Source organism: Phaethon lepturus, unplaced genomic scaffold (genome assembly GCF_000687285.1).
Source record: "Phaethon lepturus isolate BGI_N335 unplaced genomic scaffold, ASM68728v1 scaffold14112, whole genome shotgun sequence".
Taxonomy (NCBI): domain Eukaryota; kingdom Metazoa; phylum Chordata; class Aves; order Phaethontiformes; family Phaethontidae; genus Phaethon; species Phaethon lepturus.
Window position 1 is genome coordinate 17,564 of NW_010522389.1, and position 26,762 is coordinate 44,325.

The 26,762-nt window shown below is 37.8% G+C and overlaps 1 protein-coding gene across 2 annotated transcripts in view; it reads right to left on the minus strand.

Moving 5' to 3' along the window:
• The window catches only part of RBMS1 (RNA binding motif, single stranded interacting protein 1), a 65,940-nt gene that overhangs the window by 13,436 nt on the left and 25,742 nt on the right, over window positions 1-26,762 (minus strand). Inside the window, exons 2-6 of one of the 2 annotated variants that reach the window (XM_010281775.1) lie at window positions 26,403-26,461; window positions 23,474-23,565; window positions 11,218-11,375; window positions 7,783-7,862; window positions 746-852 (exon numbers count right to left, since the gene is read on the minus strand). In XM_010281775.1, the coding sequence (XP_010280077.1) occupies window positions 746-852; window positions 7,783-7,862; window positions 11,218-11,375; window positions 23,474-23,565; window positions 26,403-26,461 (496 nt within the window). Of the gene's footprint in view, window positions 1-736; window positions 853-7,782; window positions 7,863-11,217; window positions 11,376-23,473; window positions 23,566-26,402; window positions 26,462-26,762 lie in introns of both variants that reach the window. The other variant, XM_010281776.1, reaches the window with a different exon arrangement.

A 26,762-nucleotide genomic window follows, 5' to 3' on the forward strand; every position in this document is an offset into this window, starting at 1 on the left:
AGGGAAAGATAAATTGACAGGAGTAATTATATAGTGAAGAGAGTCCGAGATATTGGCTACGTATACAAGTTTTCAAGTTCCCAGCATGAGGAACAAAATGCACTCTATGAAATACGTGGCTAGGAGAACATGTGTGTTTGAGAGGCAGGGCATGAAGATGATTATGTTAGGGTGTTGCCTACAATATATTAACTGTAAGTATGAATGGGGAGTGCTGTTTTTCAAAAGACACATTTGAATTTTCTTGGCTCATATAAATGAGGTGTCTAGGCTTGCTAACCACAGTAAGTCTATGAAACTATTATCTTGAACATTAAAGATTAAAAAAGCTGTGACTAAAAAAAATTAATGCTGCACTGCATTGGTATACTATTTTAATCTTATGAAAGTGATGTGCATTTCAGTGCTGCATAAATCAAAGGATTATTCACAACACGTAAATAAAGTTAATGTTTCAGGTAATTTTATAATACGAGAAATATCTCAGGCGTATTCTTGACCAAGTTGAAGGAGATTTTATTGTTCACTTTAATGAGGTAGGATCCAGTGTTTTGCATTTTGCCTTTTTTCCTCTTAAGAAAAAGTTAAGTATTTTATAGAGTTGCAAACTGTCAAGTAAGGGTTGCTTGCACATTTGTAATATGCCAAAGAGCCAAGCCAAGAAGTCTCAATGCCTATCATTTTCATAAGTATTCATTATTGCACACCCACACTAAAGCTTGAAGGGAGGACTTACAAGTCTCACCTCGCCTTCTCTGTGCCATGCTCTTCCATTCTGTATATATTTATTCTGATTCTGTCTCTTTTTCTGTCCTCCATCGGCAAACTTGCACAATAAAGGTTCTGCAGGAACTGAGAAAAAAAGAAGGAATATTAGTTGAAGTACTGTTCATACACAGCTGTTCAGCACTCCAAATGAGGTATGGTTTTAAGTTATATTCCCAACATGACAGTTAAATAACACAGACTCCTACTACAGCATCCATGACTGTTCTGCATAGCACAAAGGTAGCTGCCACACATACAGAGCATCTGGAATGCCTTATAACTTTGATATTAAACTACTGCTCTAAAACCTATTGGAAAGAAACACGGTCTGTATATCCTGAGCATGTGTCTGTTGGTCTGGGGATAAATGAGAATTGCCCCCTGAATTCTGAGCTTTGCCTCTTGGGACGTACGTCTCGAGAGGGTGGAGAATAAGCCTGGCCAAAGGCCTTTAATAGATTCCTCCCACCCCCAGGAGGTTTCAGTAACATCCCCAAACTTAAGCTGCTCTGCTTATCCAGACGAGCTGGCACAGTACCTCCACTCACTCTCGCCAGCAGGGTGGAGGGGCACCTTTTTCTCCTGCCACCTTAAATTGAAAAAATGCCACAACTGCCCATTCCCTTTTTATCTCTGCTCTGTAAAGAGCATGCAAGGCAACCAGAAATTCAAGATTTTTCTTTTATCTTGTTCTTTGCATACTGTCACGAAATGGTATCACTATACTTTTTTAACTATTTTTTTTTGCATAAAATAATCCCGACCATGACTTCCATTTCTAATGTCAAAATTCACGCAATGAAGAAGAAAGGCTTGCACAGTATTTTTTCCCTGTTACTAGCTTCAACTGTAATAGTTTCTGAGTACCTACGGCTGAAGCACAGCGCTGCTACATCACACCACACCCTCCCTAATCACAGGGTGGAAGCGCTGTTACGACTTGGATGCGAACGCTTCTCCGCCAGTAATTCCTGACACGTGAGCTGTCTAAGCTTCACCGTGACGCTCCTCCAGCCGTTCGCTGTTTGGAAACACCTGCATGAGACACGGCTGGATCTGAAAACACCCCAAGTTTCCAAACGCTGAGGAAACATGCGGGGTGGGAGGGCCACCCGCAAAAAAACCAACCCCAAGAAAAATTTCAGCATTATCTATCTCACGCAACAAAATCTATTAGTATAACCATGGCCAGTGCTGATGTGCTCTTCACTCCACCTGCATTTACAGAAGATGATGGGTATTGAAAACCTCCGAGACTTATAACCTGGCAAAGAGCCTGGCTTTATAACCACTGGCACAAAACTAACACTAATGGCCAAGTCACCCCTGGCTTTGCATGGCATACCTAAAATACTAGCTCTGGTTCTGCTGGAAAAATATCCACTTCCTACATGATACATTTTTTGACAGCCTCCTCTCTGAAAGAGGATGGACTGGGAGACAGAACTGGTATGTGGTTCCCAGTCTCATCTCCAACACTGACCACACATCTGTCAGACTTGTACCTCTCCTATCTGTGTGCTGTTACTCAGCAAATAACTTCAGTACCGAAGTCCGACTCTCTGATATTAAACATGACAACTGATTTAAAATGTATTGGACAACTGAATGAATTTAAAATGTATCGGTAATTAAAATCCTATCATCATAAAATTAACCAGGTGAAGGTTAGGCTAATGACACTGGAAAAAGTACTGGAAACCTATGGACAGTGGAGGAAATGCACAAGGAAATTAATAGAAACCCCTAAAGTAGGAGAAACTGGAACAGATGGTCTTCAAAATCTTGCATTTCTGAGGGGATTTTTGCCATTCTCAGAATTGAGTTTTGCTTTGGGGTCTTCTATTGTGAGAAACAAACTCCATCTCAGCATACTTGGGGCAAAAAGATACTATATCAATATGTTGATAATTTGGTGTTACTTTATAAAAGCTAGTTCCCAATAACCTTGTTCATATCACACAGCATTTTAACCCACATACAGTTCTGCTGAAATAAGAGGATGGGTAAAATTGTCAGGTTCTGGTCAGAAATTATTTTGAGACTGATTTTACACAGTGAGGAAAAAAAAAATCATTAGAAAGTGAGAGCTGAGATTCAAATACTGAAGTTAACTGCCTTAAATGCAAAAAAGCTCTTCCCCAAGTTGAGTATCTCTGGCTACTTATAAATTTTTTCAAACCATCTAGTACTGTGGGAAGCGTGTGTGACGTCCAAAATATACACTATAGATTTTTGGATGAATTCAAAAGAAACTGGCATGAGAATGGCTTATAAAGACATCATAAAATACCTAAAAGTTTCTACCCTGTGATTCTGTTTTATAGCACTCACAAGTAGAAAACACTTTATTTAAAAGTGCATTATGCTTTCATTAAAAATCCCCATAGCAAATGGTACAAAACTTTTCTGAAAGCTTTATTTGTGCTCACGTTTCCCATCGCCAGAAGATAATTTTTTTTTTTTTAAAACGTGGGAGTAAACCTGTCCAACTGTTTGAATAAAATGTTCATTAAAATCTATTTTAAGAATAAATATTATTTTTGTCAGTAGGTAACTGAAAGCAGCTAAATTTTAAATTATGGAACATCTTCTGTGGTGTATTGGAAACACTCCTGGCAAATTTGAAGACGAAGAAAAAAATGGAAGAATAATAATCCACATGTATTGGATTTTGCATACGTCATATCCAAAACCTGCAGCAATGAAACAAAAATTTTAAAAGGCATTAATTTGTGACTTGCCAGAAGCTGGTGCTCCATCTTACTGAACACAGATCTGGTCATGGGAACCTTTGTTTTTCTGACCTTCCAGCTTCTCTTGCTCCTCACTGTGTCCATAAATGAAGCCAAATGCTGTGAAAGCTCCAACTCATATTAAAAAAGAAAAAAAAAAAAAAAACCCACAACAAAACTGAAGCAGACCAACTATTTAATACCGCTAACTGCTGTGAGAAGGCTCTATAACATTTGCTTTCCCTGACTCTAGTTCAAGATCTGAACGCTGATAGTGAGGACTGCTGCAAGTGAAAGCCTATCTGCAATTTTTGGCTGCTCTTCCATACATGTGACCTGAGTACTTGTGTTCACTGCTTCAAGAACACAATGACGGATGGTCATCAGAGGGAGGGCCATGAGAAGGAGATAAACCTTCATGGGAGCCAAGTATGATCTATTGATTCCCTTCCCACCAAAGAATGAACACAGCCCGTACTCTCTTCAAAATTAAATCTGAAGTTTATTTCTTCAGCTTACCTTTCCTCATATTTTCCACAAATATACAAGATATTCTCTCTTGCACATACAAACGTGTATAATAGATAGATATATAAACAACAAACTCCCAACAAGCCCTACAGACCAGTCAAGCAGTATTTTTTGTGGTCCAGGAAGGGAGAGTAATTTTTATTGTTTAATTGTTGGGAAGTGGGCAGGCCCAGTGGTGAAGGGGAGCATTAATCACTCAGTAACTTCTCTGTATGTGTAAGACAGAGAGGCACAGTATAAACATTCAGAGTTGCATTCACAGCTAAGAGACAGCTGATGTAAAAGGCTACGACTTACAGTGGATTTATGCTTCTGCAGCTAAGATATCATTTTTTAAATGCCCACTCTACTGACACTTAATGAAAACCAACAGACATTCTTAATGGTATGTACATGGCTGTCGAGCTGCTGCCACGGAGGTGTTCTGTAACCGTGAGCTTTCCTGTGCTTTAACAGCAGGTCAGTGCTTTAAAAGCTGGCTGTGAAAAGTGCTGACCATCTCGTCCTGCCCTGAATTACCCTCCTCTAGGGCTGATGTTTTTACAGAAGACAGATATGAATGCAGTATTAGTCCAGAGAGTAAATACTTCCTTGTTGTACACACGTTGTGCACATGTGTACATTAGAATTCAGTCTTCGTTTGTTCAGTGTCTACCCAAATACATACCAGGTGATGTCATAAATGCAAGAACAAAATTGACGTTTACACCAAAGTACAAACCCCAACTAGAACAAATGGTGAAACTGATAGACCACTCCTAGGAGTTTTAGGATTATACCAACTTGCAGTGCATTTGAAATGGCTCTCTGAGCTAACCTTCCTTCTTCTTGACTGAAGACAAACAAGGACACGCTAAATATTGAATATATTTCATCAAGCTAATATGGAGCAGGGTAATGAAGCCTAAATACCTTGTTACATTTGGGTTCAGCTTGCTCAGTATCATCAATGCCCAGTCACTCACTCAATTCTACAGCTGACCCTTTTGTGACCTGTGCTACCTTTGCCTCCTTCAGACTCATAGAGGTTTTTCTGTTCTGTCTTCTCATGCTCCAGAGGTGAAACCTCCTCTATGCTTCTCATAGCTGTGTTTAACCCATTCTTCCATTTAAACCCAAACTTGATTAAAATAACAAAGCTGCATTATGAAAGCATGTTTTTCTTGAACAGATGTTCTTCCTCCCACACCTATTTCACTACAGGCCTGTCTCTCCTACCCTCCTCATCCTGATAACAGTGTTTTTATAGCCAGCTCCCTTTGCTGATTTTAGCCAAGTTTCTAGGACACAATGTTTTAATTTAAACATAGTTCCAGTTCTACGATTTTATTTTGCATCTATTTGAACTTGCTCCTCTGTAACCCCAAAGGAAGCTAATCTATTTCAAAACATTTTCCCAATCTTTTTTTTGTCCAAGAGCTTTCCCACTACATCTACTTTTCCCTGTGCAGGTAGTCCAAGACCACAGTTGCCACATGACTCTGCCCCACTTTTTGGCAGACTGCAGCATATTATTATGCATAAGCTGCATTCCCTAATAAGACTGCATTATTGGACACATGCTTGCTATGTGGTGAGGAACTCCAGGAAAAATTTGAACTCCATAAAAACTTTTTCAAGGAGCGATACAACTTCACATCACCATCATGGAAAGTAGAGTTCAGGCTGTACCCTACACAATACAGTTGAGAGTCTTTAATAAACAAGGTTCTCACAACTCCCTTATTGCACCTACTTATCTGTCGCATTTTTCAGCATCATGGAGGGTGTAACTCATCTCACTTAACTGATGTTCAGACATTTAGAGTTATGTATTTCTGAGCGACTCATCTAGACACTCTTTGTGACCACAAGGACAGCTGACAGCGAAGGTACATCAGTCTCTGGAGATTTGTGCTTCTTTACCTATTGTAGACAGAGAGTCTAGATGACTCCTATGCCAAGTAAGCACTAGAAATTGAAGTTCGTGAGGTGGATTACATCTTGAGACCCCTCTTTAGTTTCCACTTTATGACAATTGCCAGTTCTGTGCAAATTTCTTGTCCCTAATTAATCACACTTTTCTGGTAAATGTTTTCCTCCACACTGTAAAAGTCATTCTTACAGTTCTGTGCAGCGACTTTTTATTTCTACCTGGTCATGTAAGGGTGCAACTCCAGCTTCAGCAAAAGCCCACCAGAGACAGAGCGTGATTAGCAATGACATGCTTGATGGCTCGTTCACTGAGAACAAGATAAACGCAAGTGAAAATAAAAATGAGCAAACTAAAAAGCACCAGTAGGAGGTTCTGTTACAGGCTTTTTACTGGCTCTAATTGAATAGAAACCCCTATATGTTAATTTGAAGTCTTGGTTTCTCCATACTTTTTACTCTTAATTATGTCCAAGCCATAGCAGCACTATAAAACTAATCACGCAGGGTGGATCAGAGCACAGTCAGCATTCAGAGAAAATCGTTCCATGGTCTCCTTGCCCCTAAAGGGATTTTCCATCTCATAAAACACAGATTGCTAAATATATGAAATAGAAAAGTAAACGTTACAGCCCCTATGTATAACAAAGTTTTAACTAAATAATCTCAGCAATCGATGCCAATGCAAAGGGTCTGCAAAAGCCAAGCCAGGGAAGTCAAAACCCTGTGTTAGATTAGTGTTGGTGAAGGGAGTGGTTTCCTGTGCTCTGAAGCAGCTTTCCATCCCTACCGCAGCACAGACTGCCTCAAACTGGAGTAATCTTTCAGAGATGAGGCATGTATGTAGTTTTACTAAACGAGTCACATTCTTGTCTGCCTGCCGAGGGCCACTCTCCTCCTCCTCCATGTCAGGGTCTTGGCTGCAGAGAACATTTTACCACCAGGATAAAGGTGGCTTCAGTAACCGCATCAACAATGTAATTTGTAAAATTCCCACTTGGGAATCTCAACAAAATGCTTACCGAAAGCTGCCTAGAATGTCAGGCACGTATTCTTTCCTCCATTATTGTTCTCTTTTCTTCCTATTTTACTCTGCTGCTCTGAATTTCCTTTCCTCATTTTTAAGTGTTTATAGAATATACATTTTTGTCTCTTAGAGACAGTGCTGACAAAGCAGGCAAACTGATGAAGAACTTGGTGTGACAACAAAATCGCACTATGTAGCTTCTCTGCATTTTGCCTTGCACAGTATTTCTAGAAGTAGCATTCTTTGCTGACCTCCTTCCATCTTCCTGAAGAACCTCAAAGCCTACTTTGACTTGAGAATAACAGCTCCCCAGTGAATGGAAGTGCCTGGCATTAAGGCACTGCTGCAGAATCTTTTTTTTTCCTAATCAAGTCTTTTTTTTAAAATTACTTGGAAAAAAAAAAAAATCACCAACAGGTGGCAAAAGTAGGCCATTTTTTGCCTCTCAAAAAAAAATTGTCCATGGACAATCAGCCAAATTCTGTTCTGATACACATACAGCACATACTTGTCTCCTGACTTCACCTGGGATTATGTGGGATGTAAGTTTGAGCATAGCTGGCTTAAGGCATCTTAGCTGCCTATCTATCTGCTAGGAGAGAACACTACTAGATTCCTAGAAAAGGTTTACAGTAGAGAAGTGATATATGTTCCAAGTGAGCAAGTATTACAGTCATCCAACAAGACACAGTTTAATTTTCATAAGCCTGCCTCTGAATGAGAAGCCAGATACAACAATCAGCCTAACGGGCTTCCACTATGTAAGCAGTAACCCATTCACACATCTTGTTAGAAATATATGCAACATACCAGAAACTCCTGCTGGTGTCTTTATGAATTTTCCATTAAAATGAGCAATCACTGCTTCACATTTTTCTGTTGACTCCATTCTAAGAAAATAAAGAATAATTTACATAAATTAAACACTCATCCAGATTCCCATGTTTGTGATTTTTTTTAAAGCATATTTCTTGCCCTTTTTTTTTTTTTACTTTAATTTGTGGCTTGCTTTCCCATGTGTGAGCAACAGAGAGGTTGTTTTCTAAGAACACACAACTTCAGAATGGTAAAACTAAACTCAGTTAACATTTTATGCACTCTGAGGCAAAAGTCAGTGCCAAACTCCAAATACAATAACCTTATTTACTTAGAAAATAGGCAGAACATAACTTCAACAGCTATAGTACAAAGTATCTATGCTGTCTTGAAGGAACTAGAAAGATTGATCCACAAACATTCCTAACTGAATCCTTAGTGTCCATGACACATACAACAAATGTTAATGCCACTTCTGATAGAGGATTCTGAAATGTCTGTACAGTTTAAGAGTCATGAACTCAAATATAAACATGCTTGACCACACAACCCAAACTGCCTTTGCAGCTTTTGGCTTACGTGTATTATGCCAACTAAATGATGTACCTGTTTTTATTTGTCTCCAAGTTACCTTCAAAACAGGAACCAATAGCAGAATAGCTGTGACAGCTACTGAGAATTTATCCAGCATCCTCAACATGTTTGTGCACTTATGTTGTCAAAACTAGAATTAATAGACTGGGTGGACTACTGGTGAGCTAGTGCTAGTCTGGGAGTGGCTCCGTAGGTTGCAGCTATATCCTTACATTGCAGCGTAGCTGTGTTGGTCCTAACTGCCAGCTTGGACTAAGTTGCAACAGATGACTGAGACATGCAAGTATAACGAAATTTATTTTAAAAGAAGAATATATTTTGCAGCTGTCTGCAAGACAATATTTGGACAGTGTTGAACAACGATTGTCTTTTTATTTGTTCATTAAGTTCTGTAATTCAGATCCACAAATTAGGCCAATGGCATCAGCAACAAAGCAGTAGTACTGAAAATTATTAAGTCTTGGCACTTTTTTAATTCTGATAGCCTTTCTGCACCGGCCAATGAAATATAGTCATAGACAACAAGCAAAATCATCAAAATGCCAGACTGAACAAGAAGTTTTCATCACGGTTTCAAAAATACCTTCTACAGAATTTTCAGAAGTTCTGGATTGTTGGATCTGCATCAAAGAAATCTAATTTTTTTGTCTCACATGAAACAAACAATATAATTCAGTTTCAGACTCAAGTCTGGACTTGATAAAATATATTACCCCTTAGTAACCTAATAAAATGCTCCCAGAGGCAAAAAATTAACATCTTTATTTAATGTCTACATGTTTCTTGGACAACTTTAACTAATATTTATCCAAAAATGGTCCAATACCTACCTTGCAGAAGGGGAGAAATTCTGATTAAATAGGACAGCAACAGCTTATTCTATACATTATGTATAATATAAGTATGCAGACAAAAACGTATATAAAAATAACTTCACGTTTATGTGTGTGTGTATATATATATAAAAAACATATAATGTATAATACAGAACCTATAGAGAAAATACTTTAAAACTAATCTCTTTTAATGGTCTTCAATACAAGCAAGGTTTTGGATACACACGTGTCTTTTGGACTTTTACATATAATTCTAAAACTCTTATGGTTATATTCAAATAAAGGCATTCCTAAAATACCACAGTTGGTAAGCAAATTTGGGGAGAAAAGACTGAATAAATTCATAATGCATATTGAATTTTAGCTTGGGTATTACTGGGTTCTGCCCTTCATAGTACCAAAAAGTGAAATGCTGCATTTAAGCTAGTAACAGTATTTTTCAAAATTAGTAAACATAACTTTTGGATATATTTTGCTTTGTACGTCAACCAAAAACACATACACACATTCTGTGTATACTTGTATGGAATTCACACTCAAATACTTATGCATATGTTTATATGAAAAAAATACAAATATATCAATAAAATAAAAATGCCCAATTAAATTTACACCAAAAATATTACAAATATTTATTGATTTATTTAAAGAGGACAGGAAGAAATTTTGGTAGAAACCAAACTAGCTGGTTTTGCATTCCTAAATAAAGGAGTATCATCCCATTTTTTGCTAATTTTGTTCCTTTGCTGTATCTTCCTGAAACTGGACAGCCTGCTAAGCAAATAAATTGGGGGGTGGGGTGTTTAAAAAACAAAAAAAATTACAGCGCTGTGAACTACCCATAGCCAACTCACAAGGAAACCAATCCCTAAAAATTCTGGCTTCATCAGGAGACGTAGGAGATACAACCTGTTCAGTTCTTTTCTGTGCACTAATTTTAGATTCTGCTATTTGCTCAAATACAGAGCTATTGTAATATCGGCTGAACATCTGAATTACTGGAATCTGATTGTTGACAGAGATTTTACAAGATATTTTGAGAATCACAATTCTGTGCTCAAAGCATGCCCCTATTTTTGACGACAGAAATCTCTAATCTAAAGCCTCCAAATTTTGATTGCCATACTGGATTTAAAGCAGGAGATAAAAATATTAGAATATGAGAGAGATAAAAATATTAGAAAGGCACAGAAAAGACTTCATTAAAGAGACCCCAGAACAAATAACTGAATTAACTAGAGAAAAAGTAGATCACAGGGACAGAATATTTGGGAGGTATCTACTAATTTATGGAAAATGTTGTTCTTCTTGATCTGGGAGAGACATTTGACTGAGCTGTCAAATATTTTAAGGTGATATTTACTGTAACTGAATAAAAATATTTTCTTTCCCAGATGACAATATGTTAATGAGCCAGAAAATTCAAAGGGCTGACCTTCAAAGGGCAATAGTAAGTATTTTATCAGAGGAACTAATGAAGAATATGAAAGAAAGAAAGAAAAAAAAGCAGGGGGGCGGGCAGGGGAAGGGTTCTTCCTTATGGTCTCCTGTCTCGAATTCAAGCCTCAAAAGCCAGAAGTTTCTGCAAAGCACTACATAACTCTTGCTTACTGGTTCAGGGATAGAGGAGAAAGGAGAAGTACAGAGAAGAGGAGGAAGCGGTGGAGAGTGAACTCTTATTCTAGACAGCTGTCCAGTAAGAGCAACAGATTCAGATTTAGCCATCGAAGTGAAACGAGACACAGCCATATTTGCTCTACAAAAGGAAGAATTAACAAAGCCCTGCCGGTATCTCCATCTAGGTCTCTCTTTTCTTTAAAAGCTTGACCATTTTCAATAATTTCTGCCTTTTCCTCCTATCCCTGCCTTTTTATTAAAAAAAAAAAAAAAAAAAAAAAAAAAAAAAAAAAACCCCCCGAAAGGGCAAACCCCAAAAAAAAAAAAAAAAAAAAAAAAAAAAGGAAAAAAGCTGCCAGCATGGCTAACGCCACGGAAGTACCTTGCAAAGCCAACACCACGGCTTGTCCCACTCGAGTCCCGTAGTATCCTCGTAGAGATAACCTGCCCAAATGGTTTAAGCATGTTCTCAAGCTCTTGCTCATCCATTGAAAGTGGCAAATTAGAAATGTATAAGTTAGTCGGATCTTGTTCTTGTTGCTGAAAGAGAATTAAAAACAATTGTTATTGTTGTTGCCACTGAAAAGAAATTCTGAATATAAAATATAACAACAATTAGATATAACTACTGCTACAGATTTTTACGTCTCAGGCCCCTTTCTAAAGGCTGCTCTTCCCTACTATTTGTGACCTCCATCTTCTGTCACTGTACACAACATTCCTGAGAAAAGCTCCCCTCCTCCTATTACTGCTGACAATGACATTTTTAAGTGGAGATAAAGGTGAATAATTGACCAGTTTATAGTCTGTATTACAACTTGACGTTTCTTTTTTTTTTTTTCTTTCAGAAAAGCCTACCAAAAACAAGGTAAAGGAAAGACATTAGTGGACAAAGAAATACAAGACTGGCAGAAAGAGATAAAAGACGACAGTTGTAAATTAAAGAAATAAAAGATTGGAATGACAATTTGAAAATAATACAGGGGAAAATGGACTCAATGCATTTAAGAGTATGTACATTGCCAAAATATTACTACAGAATAGGCTGATACACACAGAAGCGAGTGGGACACTGTCGTCTTCTCCCACACATGAACACTTTTGAGCTTTCATCAAACTCTTACATTATGCATTCAGACAAGACAAAAGTCTTCCAAAAACCTTCTCTAGAAACAGACAAAATGGCAGAGAGGGCAGCCAGGAGATGAGTGATTAGGGAGGAGACAAATCTAGTCACGTCTTTGCCACTGCCCTGACCTCAGGCTATCTACTTTGTGTGATCTATGTATGTACCACAAAACTCCATCTCAAAGAAACATTTTTGCTGAAATTGATAATTTCCAGTGTTTGTCTACAGATTTGCCAGCTGTGGTTAGGGAGCATCTCTCTCATACTGCTAATTGCTGGCCATACCCGTGATGAAATACATTCTTCATCTAGACAGATCTATATGACTTGGCTCTTACAGTTCTGCAAAACGTTGATGTTGTCATTGGGGCTCCCTGCACAGAACTAAGTCTCTCCAGGATACATTATATTCAGTAGAACTTTTCTGGCATTAGGAATGGTAAGACCTGAAACAAATACAGTTTTGTTGGCATAGTCCGTGGCATATTTTCAGTCTATACAAGAGGACTAACTGACTTACAGGGAAGTCTGAATCAAACCAGAAAACAAAAAACAAAATCGCAACACTTTCCTACTGGAATTAAAGCATTTTTTGAAGTGGTTATAGCTGCATAGGTGGTGATACCTTCTTATGCAAATTAGGCATCAATTTGTCCTTAAACTGCCCTGATATTAACAATATCTCAATACTTTTGGAAGCATATTGCATAATTTAATAGCTTGCTGTCCTGGATATCACCTTTCAGTTGGGGTTAGTTTTTCCCTAGGACAAAAAAAGAAAAGGAGTCAGGGCTGGGGAGGGGAGGTCACACCTTTCAGGCAGAGAAATGAATTCTCATGTTCTAAAAACTAATGAAACTTAAAAATGGGGAAGAAAACTCTATGCTTATGGACCTTCACTGTTTGCATCTTTACCCTAAATCTCATGTTCAATTAGAAAGGGCTAATGTTTTGAAGTTTTCTGTAAGGGTTTTTTAAGAAATTTCAGCTTCAAAGGACCTATAGAAGGGAAACGTGCTCCTGTTACATCCTCCTGATCTGCACACTATGCCACTGATACAACTGCAATTCCTAGCCGCACTGAAATCCCACACACCTTACAAAACACAAACTTTTCCAAGTGCCCAAGTGTTGTCCTCATCAATCCCTTTACGGTCCATTACAAATGGCATTTAACTACCATGTATGTTTTTCCTTTTGCTATCTAGTGGGAACATCTCCCCTCCCAAAATAATACTGAATCTCTACAGTACACAAAGAAGTTTGTGATTTAAACTATCTTAGAATATCTGACTTCTGTGTTGTACTAGAAAAATCAGCAGAAAGAGAAGACAAGAAAATGGATTCACTGAGAGGCCAGACCCAACGTTAATATTCATTGCTAGGCAAGTGTTCAACCGTGAGGGAAAACCTGTGTTACAGCAGTTGCATCTTTAACATACAGTTCAAATTTCCTCAGGTAGGAATGCAGATGAAGACAGCTTTCACGTTTTTAGAATTAGTTTGTCACTTAGATTGTTATTAGCCAATTTTGTTTTGTACCCTGAGATATGGAGGCTTACTTCCTTCTTTAATGAGCACTACTAGCAAAAGCTTTATAGGAGGTTTTAGCCATTAGCTTTACAAAATTGTATTCGTAGCTATAGCATAAACTCCTGAAACTCCAAATAGTATTTGAAAGGAAAAATTTTGGATTTTTTACTTTTTACGATAAGCTGTAAAATATATTGCACATAAATATCCTAAAATTTCCCTAAATAATCTGTAACAGTATACAAGCTGGAAAATCAGACCCTTTGCATATTTTCATAGAATCACAGAATTTGCTAGTGTTTTTATCCTCTAATTACAGAAAGCTTGAATTACATTATTAGAATGTTCTCATTAAAGAACCTAACAACATTCGGAAAGATAAAAAAAGGCCCCATTTTGTTCACAGTAATAAAAATGTAATTTACATGCAAAAAATAAATTCTTACATTCAGAAACACCTCATAGAGAAAGAAATGCAGTCAACTGCAGAATGTCAGAGCAATCTGTTTCATTCAGGTAACTGGGGAGATCACGTTCCCCTTCTCTCCAGCTCTTATTCCAGCCTAGGGGGTTACCAAACTTTTGCATTATACAGGCAGGGTATTCAGGATGAGGGATCACAAGCTTTCCTTGCCAAAAGCGACACAAAGGTCTGCTGCGATTCACTGTTAACACATGAAGCCATACATGCTGTGAAGCTCGATTCTTGTACCTATCCACCTAGCAGAGAAAATTTCATGCCATAAAATCATGTAACAACATTGTTATAGTAGGGAATGCTCAACTTTGAAAGAGTTGTGGGTTTTTTTACCACTAACCCACGCTCCAAGTGCTTTAGGAATGGAGGAAAAAAAAAAAGGTGCATCTGAGGAAATTGTTCTAAGAAAATTGCTTTCTCTGAACAGAAAGCATTTTGTGATGGAAAAATTTTATTTGTGGCCCATGAAACAATCCATATTTCGTATTAGTAACTAGACTGGGTTTTGGTCAGGTGTGTGCTGAATGGGTGACTGGAAAGGACTTACTTCTGCTTTCCTGACCCTTTCTCTACATCAGTCTATCACAGCCTGAATAGTCCCAGGGATTCAGTTACTTCTGCTTGTGATCCTTCGACAGGACATACTGACCATAGTGGAAAAAGGAGAGTTTGAAGGTACTCCTACATATGTCCATACCTAGAACTGGTAAAGATGGCAGACATGGGAGAAGAAGAGCAAAAAAATGGCCAACGGATGAGGATATCACACCAAAATCCTGGAACACTAGTTGAAATTTCACTCATTTGTAATTCTCCCAGAACAAAATAGTTGAAATGCCAACAAAGACATTCCACAGTGCACCAAGATTGTATCTGCACTGCAGGTGCAAACCCACAGCCACCCTGGGGAGCAGCAGCCATTCAGCTATAAGGACAAATCATAGAATCACAGAACATCTCAAACTGAAAGGGACCCATAAGGATGATCATTGAGTCCAACTAGGTCAGGACAAATTAATGTAATCCACTTTGCAAGGGAAAAAAAAAAGGACTGCCATTGGTTCTCAAAAGGGCTCATTTACGATACTAAGATAATACTGTTGGGGTAGACCTAAAGCAAAACTGAACTCTTTCTAGAGTGTATTTTATACAGTTTAATAGGTATTTTTTTTCTGCTGTCAAAGTACAAAACACTTCCTCTCCTATTATTAATTATTTACATCACTGTGCAGCTTCTGTCATCTCCACGAGACTACTAAACCTTAAAACAGCTATCTGGGTACATTTTGGGAGATCATAAGCAGCAAGTCATTTCCTGACCCTTAGAACACGCTGGATTTCCAAGCTGACTTCCAAATGGCAACCACAACTAGGACTCCCCATCCATCTTTATCCTGTCTTACACAAAAGGCACCGTACAAACAGATGTTTGCTTTTATACAAGGGTTTGGCATGGAAAATGGTTAAACAGTTAAAAATTCAGGAAGTTAGGAGAGAGACAAACTTTTAAACTCGTCCCTCTGTGTTTCTGGCAAACAACAGTTTAATACATTAAGTTCTGTGACTTCCTTACCAAAACCTGTCTCACCATAGTTTAATTCACATGGTTATTACAGTTCTTTCAGAAGAGAAAATATAATTCCTTTGATATCTAAGTTTCTAAATTTTATTCTGGAATTCAGGAAAAAAGTGAAACTGGCAAAAATATCTGCAAACATAGTTCAGCTCAAACCTTGCCTATACACTGTGATCGTTCTTAGTGCTTTCAAAGGCAGGGTCTTTCCCTGTGCTTAAAACCCATGAAATCATATAAGCTGCTCTCACCTTAGAAATCTTAAATCTCTTGAAACTATTTCTACCCTTTTTATGGGAATGATCAAAAAGAATTACTGAAGTCAGTGGAAAGCTTCCTACTTTAGGCTAGCAAGCTAACATTAAAATATAAACCACTGAAACATTGAGTTTGTTTTGTTTTTGTTTTTGCTTTTTTTTTTTTAAATCCTACGATTTAGGAAAACTGTGTAATTTGAGAGGAGTCTTCCTATCTCATGCAGGGTCTCCTCAGTTAACAGAGCCTTCGGCAGGTCCTGAAAGACACTGAAAGTGCTCAATAATTGCAGATTATGGGCAATGTCAGGGAATTTGTGGGCTCCTGTAAGTATCCATATTACCAAGGAAACTAGGAAGTCTTATTTTTAGCAGTTCATGTCACCAAGTTTCCATCAGTCTTTTCTCACCAAACACCTTCAGCTGTATCTCCAGAACTTCTCTAGCAGAACATATAATAATACAAAGATGCAGAACAGTGCTCTTGCAGATTTATGCACTTCGTATTCCTAAAAAGCACTTACAGCACTAACTTAATAAGCTGACTACAAGATACAGTATTTCTCATGAAGGGGATAGGAATAATCAACTGCTAATACTCATTTCTGTAGAAAAGGGGTGATCAGGAGTCCTGCATAATGAGAAATGTTCTACCATCATCTGAAAGAAATTAACAAAAACCTCCCTGTGCGTGTGGAACCATTCCTACGCTGCAAGCAAGAAACTTGGCAAAATGATAAAACATCTGTTTTCTCTTGCTCTGTGTAAGGTCAGAGCGAACAGATAGCCATTCAGGAACATGTGACTAGGCACTGCTCACAGCATGGAAGATCCTTTGGCTAATAGGGAAGGGATTAAATGCTTGTCTGCCTTCGTATAGGAACTACTTTAAAACCTACAATTGGCCTGTGTCTCACTGAAATATGTCTGGTTTAGCCACAGTTTTAATACTGCCTGACCACAGACTGTTAACAAGACAATTCAGTGGAAAAATCAATACCATAATCTTCACTTGTTCTCCAGAATTGAAAAAACACTATACATGATTAATAAGCTAAACATTTTGATTCATTTTCACAGGCACATCTGTATTACAAAGAGGAATAAGACCTGTATGAAAAGGAATTTTTAACTATAATAAGCACTGTGTTCAAGTTTGCAATCAGACTATCACTGCAATTGTATGTTCCCTTTTTACTCCTTGGCATTCTTGCTTTCCCTTTGCTAGAAGGGTACCAAGGTGCCCTCTCAGAGTTCTTGCACGTTGCTCATAGGGCACCACCGTTTTCAAGAAGGAGCTGAATAAGCCCACGACGGTTCACAGCAGGGCACTGGACCCTCGCCTGAACAAGCCGCAGCACTGCTTAGCAACTGAGATAAGACTTTTGTGGGTTGAAGCTGTGTGCTCAAGGGAAGTGGTTGTTAACAGTCTTATTTAATGCAAATGCAATTCCTGAAATGATGGTCATTTAAGCCCCCAGGTAAGCAAAATTTGGCTTACCTTCAATTTATTTTATAATGACTTTTAAGAACTTTTACGAGTAAAAGGAGGCAAGTCTATTATATTTACTTAAAATAGCCTATTACAGTAGGTTTTAATACTATTGCCTACAGAAAGTACTACAAACCAGACAAAAAGAAAACTTTTCTTACAAGACAGTTGCTAAAAACTGCTGTAGAAATCTGCTTGAGTCAGCTCCTGTTTGCCTGTTCTTTGGTATTCAGAAGCCCAGATGCAGAAGTTAAAAAAAATCGCAATATGCCGACCTTCTCTAGTTAGATTAAGTGCACTAGCTACCATGGTAACCTAAACTTATTTTCTTACTTTACTCTGTAGGAATGAAAACTGATTTAATTCTCCAGAAGGTTGCCACAATGAAGACAAGTACAAAAAGCAATACATTATTAAAAGTCATAAGAGTTAGCTGTTTCTCATTTTTGCTAACTCAAAACCATGGTCTTCATCAGCGACATAAAGGAAGACTGTCTTTAATACATTACGTTTAATACCTGTGGAAAAGCCTTGATTTTTGTTACAGAGATGAGGACAAGTGGCTAAGCAGCCTTTCCCTCCCAAAACCCCCATACCTGCTGTGCAGTTCACACTCTATACAGTGTGACAGTTCATCTTCTCCAAATATGCTTGGGAAAAAAAGTCACTTAAAGTAAGTTTAGATTATAAAAAAATGCTCCTACATTGAAATTAATTGGAAAGAAAGACAAAGCTACCAGCACACGGGGAGTGCTTCACAGTTCCGCCTGTATAACCATTAGCAAAAAATACAAAGATTACAAATTCATGCCATCTGTGGGTTCTGGAGGATCAACGTGAACTCAAACAATAGGCTAATATTTATCACAAACTAAAAATGACACCCATGTAATGAGTTTCAGAAAGTTTGGTCTGTTGCTTTGAGCACCAGTAGACCATTCCAAAAAATGGAAATTGTATCTTAAAATGGTGTAAGAGTTGGTATATGATGGTACAACATACCTTGCATTATTATTACAGGCATCCTTCTGACGCAATTTAAGCAAGAAACAGTTCTGAAGATGGCCCTAATTTTTTGCACAAGCATAAAATATCTGAAAATATTTAGTGATTTGTTAATGTGAGAGCTAATACAATACTCAGGAGCATACTTAATTGTGTCAGCGGAAGGGAAGTTTTTAAGGAAGAGGAAACTACAACATTATGAATCTGAAGCCTCAAGTTATAAAAATGTGCGACTGTGGGGAAATCTTTGAATGGATAAACAATAAGACTTCCCCCAAAAACATACACTAGTACATGGAACAGCATTCCTTGGCTCAAATTAATAAGTTTTATTGACCACAGAAATCTTCCACATCCATGGACTACTTTCATGGGTTCTATTATAAGTAGCGTACGTTTATTGAAGGTAAAAGGTTCTTCAATAGAAAAAAAAAATATTAGAAGAATTAACGTCACTTGTTTAAGTTATAAATTATCTTGACAATCTTAGAGCAAAGTTGTACATACAGAAGAATGAAAAATCTCATTAATAGAAAGAGAAGACATGAAGGAAGGCAAGGTCTTCAACAAAGTTTGGAGCTATAGCAATTTGCCTTGGACTTGGATGGTTAAATCATTTTCAAGGGAAGACACTAATTTTAAGGGCTGAAATACAGTTGTGAGAACACTGGAACATATGTTAATCCTTCTTGTGATGCTCAAAGTACATTACAAGCTCTTTGCAAAAAGTGGTAACCCTGTAGACAGTAGAACAGTTCGAGTAGATATAAGCCTTCTAGTATATTATTTGAGAAATCTGTTAACCTCCATGAGCTAGACAGTATGGCTATATGCATGTCACTGCTATGCCAGGAAGGAAGTTGTTTAGCACTTGATGACCTCTGAGCTGCCACAGCCAGGCTGGTATTCTAGCTGGCTTGTGTATCTCTACATTGCTGTCAGTGCAATACAGACACTATCTAGCTGACTTTATCTGGGCTGCAACACAACCATTCTCCTCCTGGCTTAAGTTGGCTAGACAGAAAGATGAGAAAAACTGCTGTTTTAGTTAACCATACTTATTCAGTAGTTCTGTTTTTACCTTTTATATTTACACATTAGTTTCCATCCAGAAGAATAAGAATTAAATTCCACTTTCCACTTAACAGTGCCACTTTTCCAATCACCTGAAACAGTTACTTCAGTCACTACAGTGAACTTAGCTGAATACCATTTGATGAACAGAATTTTGTCTGACAGACTCAAATGCCTTATGTTAAGTTCAAGGTCAAAAACCTCAGTCACCTATGAGGATTTAGGTGACTTGTATCTGCATAGCATTTAGACCTCACCATCTCTACAACATACCTTACAGATCCTCAATTTTTTAAATCTCTGTTCAAAATGTCAGTATGTATGTAGATTTTCTGTGTGCATCTATCTTTCCATACAAAATCATTTGCTGTCTACTCTAAACAGCATAGAAACCTACAGTTATCTCACTGATTTTACCTGTGGGGTGGGGGGAGGAGAGACATGTCTCAGAAAATTCACTCTGACAGCAACCATAACTTTTCTAACAAAGAAAACAGGCAGAGCTTTTCAATACTACTACTAATCTTCACAGAATCACTAGGTTGGAAAGGACCTTCAAGATCATCAAGTCCAACCATTAATCCAGCACCACCATGTCCCCTAAATCATGTCCTGAAAATGGTTACCTAAGGTAACCTAATGGTTACCTGAAAATTCTTACCTAAGAATGCACAGCTCTGCAAAATCAGAGCTTTTGAAATTACTATTATTGGTTTATTATCAAAGCACTCCTCTAGGAGCAAGGATTATTCAATAAACTAAGTACATTAAAGAAATTTCAAGAAATTAAAATGAATGAAAATAGAAATTAGACACTCAGCCAGTTACTAACTAGCTGAGGAGTAACAGTACTCTTGCAAGACATGTATCTACTCTTTCTGTACCTCATCTCTTACTCTAGAGATAAGCTATTGGTTTTCTACTGGAAGCACAAAAGCTGGCTACCACTACAGCTAACATCATCTCCTGAGCCCTTTCCACAGCCACTTGTACACACCAAAAAAGATGACTGACAAGACTGAACGCTGCCAATACTCACTGGGAAGAGAGGAGAGGGACAATAGCCCATTACCTCCATTTTAAATTTCTATCCAAAAGCTACTCCCACCCCCTGGCAACGCAGGATCATCTTAGGTAAGCTCTTCGCAGCATTATCTGACCAACAGAAATCGTTGGAGGCATTTCTGTTTCAGCAGTGACTGGAAGATACTGTTAACCAGCACAGAGCAAAACACTTCCCAAGCTGCTTCGTTTTAGTCAAGCATTCCTAATTCAGATCTCTGAACACGCAGAATAACTGAAGACGTAACGTTTCTTCAGCCATGGTTCACCGGGGTTCCTTCACTGACACTATCACCATGACGTCTTCTAAGACATGGACACTTCTCCACAGTGACCTCCCTGGAACAGATGTGGCAGGACATGGCCTGAAGCCATGTCTCAGGCCCCAGGCCCTCCCAGTCTGTTCAACAATACATGAAACATAGCGGACAAGACTGTATTTTTCTGGAGTCAGGTCAACTTAGAGCAGACCGCTGAGTACAGCATGATCTTACCCCATGGACAGGATAAGATCACGAAGTCAAATATTTGAAGTTATCTCTACAAAACAAACAACAAAGGTTTTAATACGTACAATCTGAACTACTTCTACTAAACTAGGAGTTGTAGATGATGTTGCTGACATGAGTCATTTTTAATTCACCAACATATCGCCACAACAGGACACTGCAAAAAAGGGCTTTATGGCAGCCGGAGTCAGAACAAGGCTTCTGCAACAACATTTTCCTTCCCCTTCAGCTGCTGCGCATCAGGGACTACCCATCACGTTACGCTGGGCACAGGGTAATCACACCACCTTCCCATGGACAAACCCCACCAACTGGCGTTTCTTCCTCTTTGGAACTGAAGCGGTCCTAGTGGTCAGGGAGGAAACCCATTGGCCAGAGAGCTGAGAAACTGTCCTCCAAATCTTTCCCTGTGACATTCAGGCTAAAGCCTGAACAGTTTCACTGCAAGGTGACCGCTTCACGGCACTGGTGGTAACACGCAAAAGGATAAAATATTAAATACACAAACACAAGGGAACTTTTATAGTGTCTTGCATGTGAAGAGTCTGATTTGCTAATCTTGCCAAAACATCTCTAAGTGTCTGGCAATTCCCAGTTTTGAGCGTCCAAGTGGAGATAGGATTTTTCAGACAAAAGAGAGCAGCACTGCCCAGAAAACAAAAATAGACAAAAATCAAAGCACGCAAACTCTTAGTCACTTGTGACTGTTTGTTGTTGTACTGTTTATTGGGTTGGTTAGGGGGTTGTTTTTTTAATAATTCAAACACTCTTTCCATGTTAAGCAGCAGAACAAGTTTCACTGGAATGCAAACTTTATAGTTACAGATTTCCCACAGGTCACCAGGCTTGACATAGTGTCAGAAAAATCAGTCAAAACTGTCAGGTATTACGATGCACATTTTTTCATTAATGCTAACAGAAAGAAATATTAGCAATACTGCAGCTAACTTGTCAGAGGAAATGAGTCAGAAAAATATACTATGGGAAAAATGAAGAAACTATTCATTAGATTAGTGAATTATTAGAGCTTCTCCATCTATGCAAGATGACAAATCAGACATCAAAATTCATTAGCAAAATGAATTTACATGACTACATTCTCTTTTCTCTCCTCCTACCTAGATAACTTATCTGTAAGATGGCAGACAGAGCCTTTAAAAATCTGGTGTATATTTTGAAGCAATTACCTAAAAACTAAAGATTATTAAAAGGTCTTTATTAAGCATACATAAAACCTTATAAAATGAAGGGGGGGGAAAAAAAAAAGCACCAAGTGTTTTCCAGTAAGCATGTATGTTTGTGTCATGGCTGTAATGAAACATGCATTAAGTATGAAACATATGGTTTCCATTTTGCTGCCCTGGAATCCATCCAAAGACATTTTATGTTGTAAGCTTAACTGTTCTCCTCAGCTGAGAAGCTGTGGAAAATATCTCATCTGAAAAAAACCTCTGTACCTAATGGATACCTATAAAAGATTTGCTGGATCTGTGGCAGACTATTAAAAAAAGTCTCTGAGATTAATACTTAATTACTGGATTTTTAAAATTAGAATATAATTTTCAAACCAAACAAAAATTTGCTTTAAAAGGTACCATGAATTATATTAACATATTATGTTGATAATATTTTCTTTACTTAATAAATTTGTAGTGGGGTTTATGGCACTATATTGGAACCAGGCCTTCTGACCTAACAAGAATGCAGACCTAACAAGAACGCATGACAAAGTCATCACTAGTGTATCATCTCCCTGATTTTATAGATTTGAGAAATTTATACCGAAAGAGCACTACTCTGAACATCACTTCTGGCTAATAACCTGATTCAGAGGCAAGGATCAGTAAAAATGAGAGAAAAACAAGAGAGATCATATTTCTTTATTTTTAGTAATGCTTGGCTTTGTCCTGATGCAGAAGAGGGTTCTCAAAGAGTTGGCTAAGAATTTCAAGACATCTATCATGAATGACCAGATTTAAGTTTTACTTACGTTAACAGAAAATATACTAGAAAGGCTGAAGACAAAAATCACAAGGTTAAATTTTGCCATGCTGTGCTTAAAAATTCATCCCCAAATTGCAAGACTGCTAACCTCAGTAACAACAAGCAGGTCAATGTATAAAAACTTTCATATCTTTGTGCTGTGAACTATTTTAGCTCTTGACTTGTTCCAGGAATTAACATGTTGTATTTAAACTATTAAGCCTGCTGTAGTTCTTACAATTTATTGCTAATCTTTCCTCTCATGAACCCCATGGAAAAACAGTATCATGAATAAATTCATAAAACCAACCAGAGGAGTTTGGAGACTTTACCGTACTATGTTTCTTTATTTCATTAGTTGAGATGATTTGGCATATGGCAGTCGAAAGCCCCCATTTTGTTACCTTAATATATCGTGTGGCTTGAGGACTGTGCTCTCTGTAAAGGGCCTGCAACTTGAAAATTCACATTGCTCATGCTCTGCTAATGTACAAGCTTGTTCATCTTCACCAGCCATTGTAAGAATTAGCCAGCTGTTTTAACTCACCTTTGCCATTTGTGCTTGGACTCCACTAGCCTTTAAAGCAGAAACCGCTTTCTGAGCAGCTGCCGGGCTGTCAAAGTCAACAAAACCGTAACCTGAAACATAAAACATATTTCATTAATGAGACAGCAACCAGATTATAATCAAACAGTTCATATGCTACTAGCATGGTTATTTAATACCATTTTCTTGTTGGTGAAGAGGACTAATTTGAACTCCAAAGTTCTTCATGTAGTCCTAAAAAACCAATCTGCCAACGTCCTTCAACCTTGAACTGGTGGGGATCTACCCTAGTGGAGCAAATCAATTTCCATGTCCACTCATTATCAGGATTTTATCCAAATTGCTAACAAGTAGTACGGTGGTTTGCTTTATGTTATCTGGTATACATCTTCTAAGGGAAAATGTGAGATCATCAGTTTATTTCAGAGAGATCACAGAGTAAAGTATAATCTTAATTTTTCTAAATTAAATTCTTAGCCCTGTTTGAGTAAGTGACCAATAAGCCTCTAAGTTACATGTCATTTACTCAAAACTGGGAGAGGAATTTAGTTTAAAAGACACGTATCTACTGCATCATAACCCAATTTTTGGTGAATTGGTTACTTCAGTGTATATACAGAAAAGACAGTTAAATTTTAAAAGTTAGTTTGAAATTTTAAAACCCATCTTCAGTGAAATCAAGTGAATTTTTCCCATTCTTGTTACTGAAACCAGAATGTAAAAAATTGTCCTGAAAGCATTTTCTATGCCATATAATGCAATCTTTAAATGCTAAAGTAAACCCAAAGTTAATTGCAACAATTTCCATATATTTGCAGTAACTTCTTTTCTTATTCTGAACAACAATGTACAGCTAATGGATTCCAGGACATCTGAACAGCAATATACCTTGGCCTTTACAGACATTGACCTTACAGGCTGGGATTTTTAATGCAACTGAGAGCTGCATGTTCAAATCTCACCAAAAGGCAGTCAGAGCTTGGAATGTTAGATGTTATTGCAAACCTCATTCTGCATTTTTCAACCCCCTTCCTTCCCACCTCAGCCTCAAATATTAAAGAAATCCCTCTCCAATGTCTAAGTTGGGTTAAAAGAAAACAAACAAAAACCCCAACAATTAAAAAAAGCTCTAGAGAAGTAGAAAATTGAATTATTTCTTCAGAAGGTAATAGTATTCTCTTACAGTACATCTATACAGGGGAAAAATAGGTTGTGGAAAGATATAACCAAACCAGCTTTAAAGTCCTTAACTCAGGAAAAACAACTCAGGCAGCCTTGTACATGAGCGCAAAGCTTACTTAACCTGCCAAGAAGCAGAAGAAAGTAGCATACTGTTCTGGGTAACATGTGGTGTGGTGTTGTGGACTGTTAAATCTTGACATGAAACAGAGTGAATTAGCTCATATCAAGTTTTGTGCTGCCAAGACAAAACTAGCTTTCCATACCCAAAACTAGCTTTCCATGACAGCCCAGGTTATCAACACCACCGCACCGCAGGGTGCAATATAGATGAACTTACATACTGATACCAAGCAGGCCATCAAAGCCAGATTTGCCGTCTTGTAGATGATCCATAAACTCGATTACTTGTTGCTCCAGTTAGTTTAAATACCATGCTGTGGTTTCTTTTGGCAAGAACCAGAGATGCTGTCAATCTTTTGGTTAAATTCCATTTAGGTATCTGCATTCTGCCTACTTATGTTCCTACTGCAATTTCAACGACATGCAGTGAGCTTCCCCTGCAGCCTTAACCTGCTGTATATTGTTACAACAGACTATTAGTTACCACTTTCCACCAGCAAGATCTAAAATCTATATTGGAAAAGTCAGCTTAAATCTCTTAAAACATTAATGTGAGAATTTCTGTATCACTGATAGAGCTACTGAAATCTTCAGGAACCGGGGGAATGGACAGAATAAATCACAGGTATTAATGAACTAAAATAATTGAAAAGGGCATCTGCTCTCTTCTAGTCACAGTATATGCAAATGACATCTACCTACAAGCTGGGGAAAAAAAATTCTAGAAATTTCTGTTTCCGAACTGTCAGCACCCCTTTAATTGCTTAAGATGGTGAGCTAAGAAGCTATGTCCCCTGCACTGCTTCCAAGTACTGCACAAAAACTGCATCTCAGTTAATGATGAACTCTCCTCTCCTGCCTCTGCCTATCAGCTTTACACTCATTCATGAGCTTTATGCTTATTAACACTGCTAAATCAGCTGACTTAATTCTTCCTTTTGCTTAGAAATTAGCCTCTTACTTGTAAAAAAGAAAGTCTGAAATCTGGCATTTCAGTGTCTGCTACCACACCTTCTCCCACCGTGCATGTTGCTGGGATATGATCTCAGTGTAATTGCAATGAGTGACGAAAATCAGTGAACTGATGTACCCAGCTTATTTAAAGGACTTGAATATTTTTTCCCAGCTGCAATTACTTTGGTGAAAACGAACCCTCTCTTTGCTCCCAATACATTCAATTGCATATAACAAAACACAATTAGAGGATTGGAACATGTAATTAAGTGCTGCTTTAAACTACTCTAATCAATGGAGCTGATTTACACAATATATAATTTTTTCAGATGCTTAGTACAGTTGAATGCCTTCTGTAGGCTTCCCTAGTTTCTCCAGGCAAAAGGGGAAAAGCTGCCTTTAACTCCATTTTTGTTTTTAAAATAGAGGCGAACTGCCAGCCAGCACTGTGCATGTCCCCTTCACTCTGGCTTGGCTGCACCACCGACACAGGCTGTCTGCCAGCTCCACTGGAAACAGATGTATTGAATACACTGACTGTGGGCAAGAATAAGACTAGTTTAGAAAGGGGCAGGGGGGAAGAGTTGAAAGCACTTAAAATTCAACATTCGTGTATGTTATAGAATCAATTAGTACTTTCAAGTGAATGTACTATAAAGTCAAACATACATACCTTTACATTTGTTTGTTGTCTTATCCAAAATAGCCTTCGTGGACACAATTTTCCCATACCTAAAATATATTATACAAATGTAAGAAAAATGAGGAAAAACCATCCTATTACAACAGATACCCAATTCACATTATTTTATATCCTACTACCCTTTACTTTTAACAAAATGGAATACTATATAGACCATATAATTATATAATGAAAACTCACACATAGATAGAAGTGACAAAAAAGATCAACAATGTCAAGCATGATCTTGTTCTATTCTCCCTATGTTCTCAGTGGCACAGCAGAATCACAAAACAAGACAGAGAAAAAGAATACAACAAAAGAATACAACACAGTTAAAATCCTGGTACA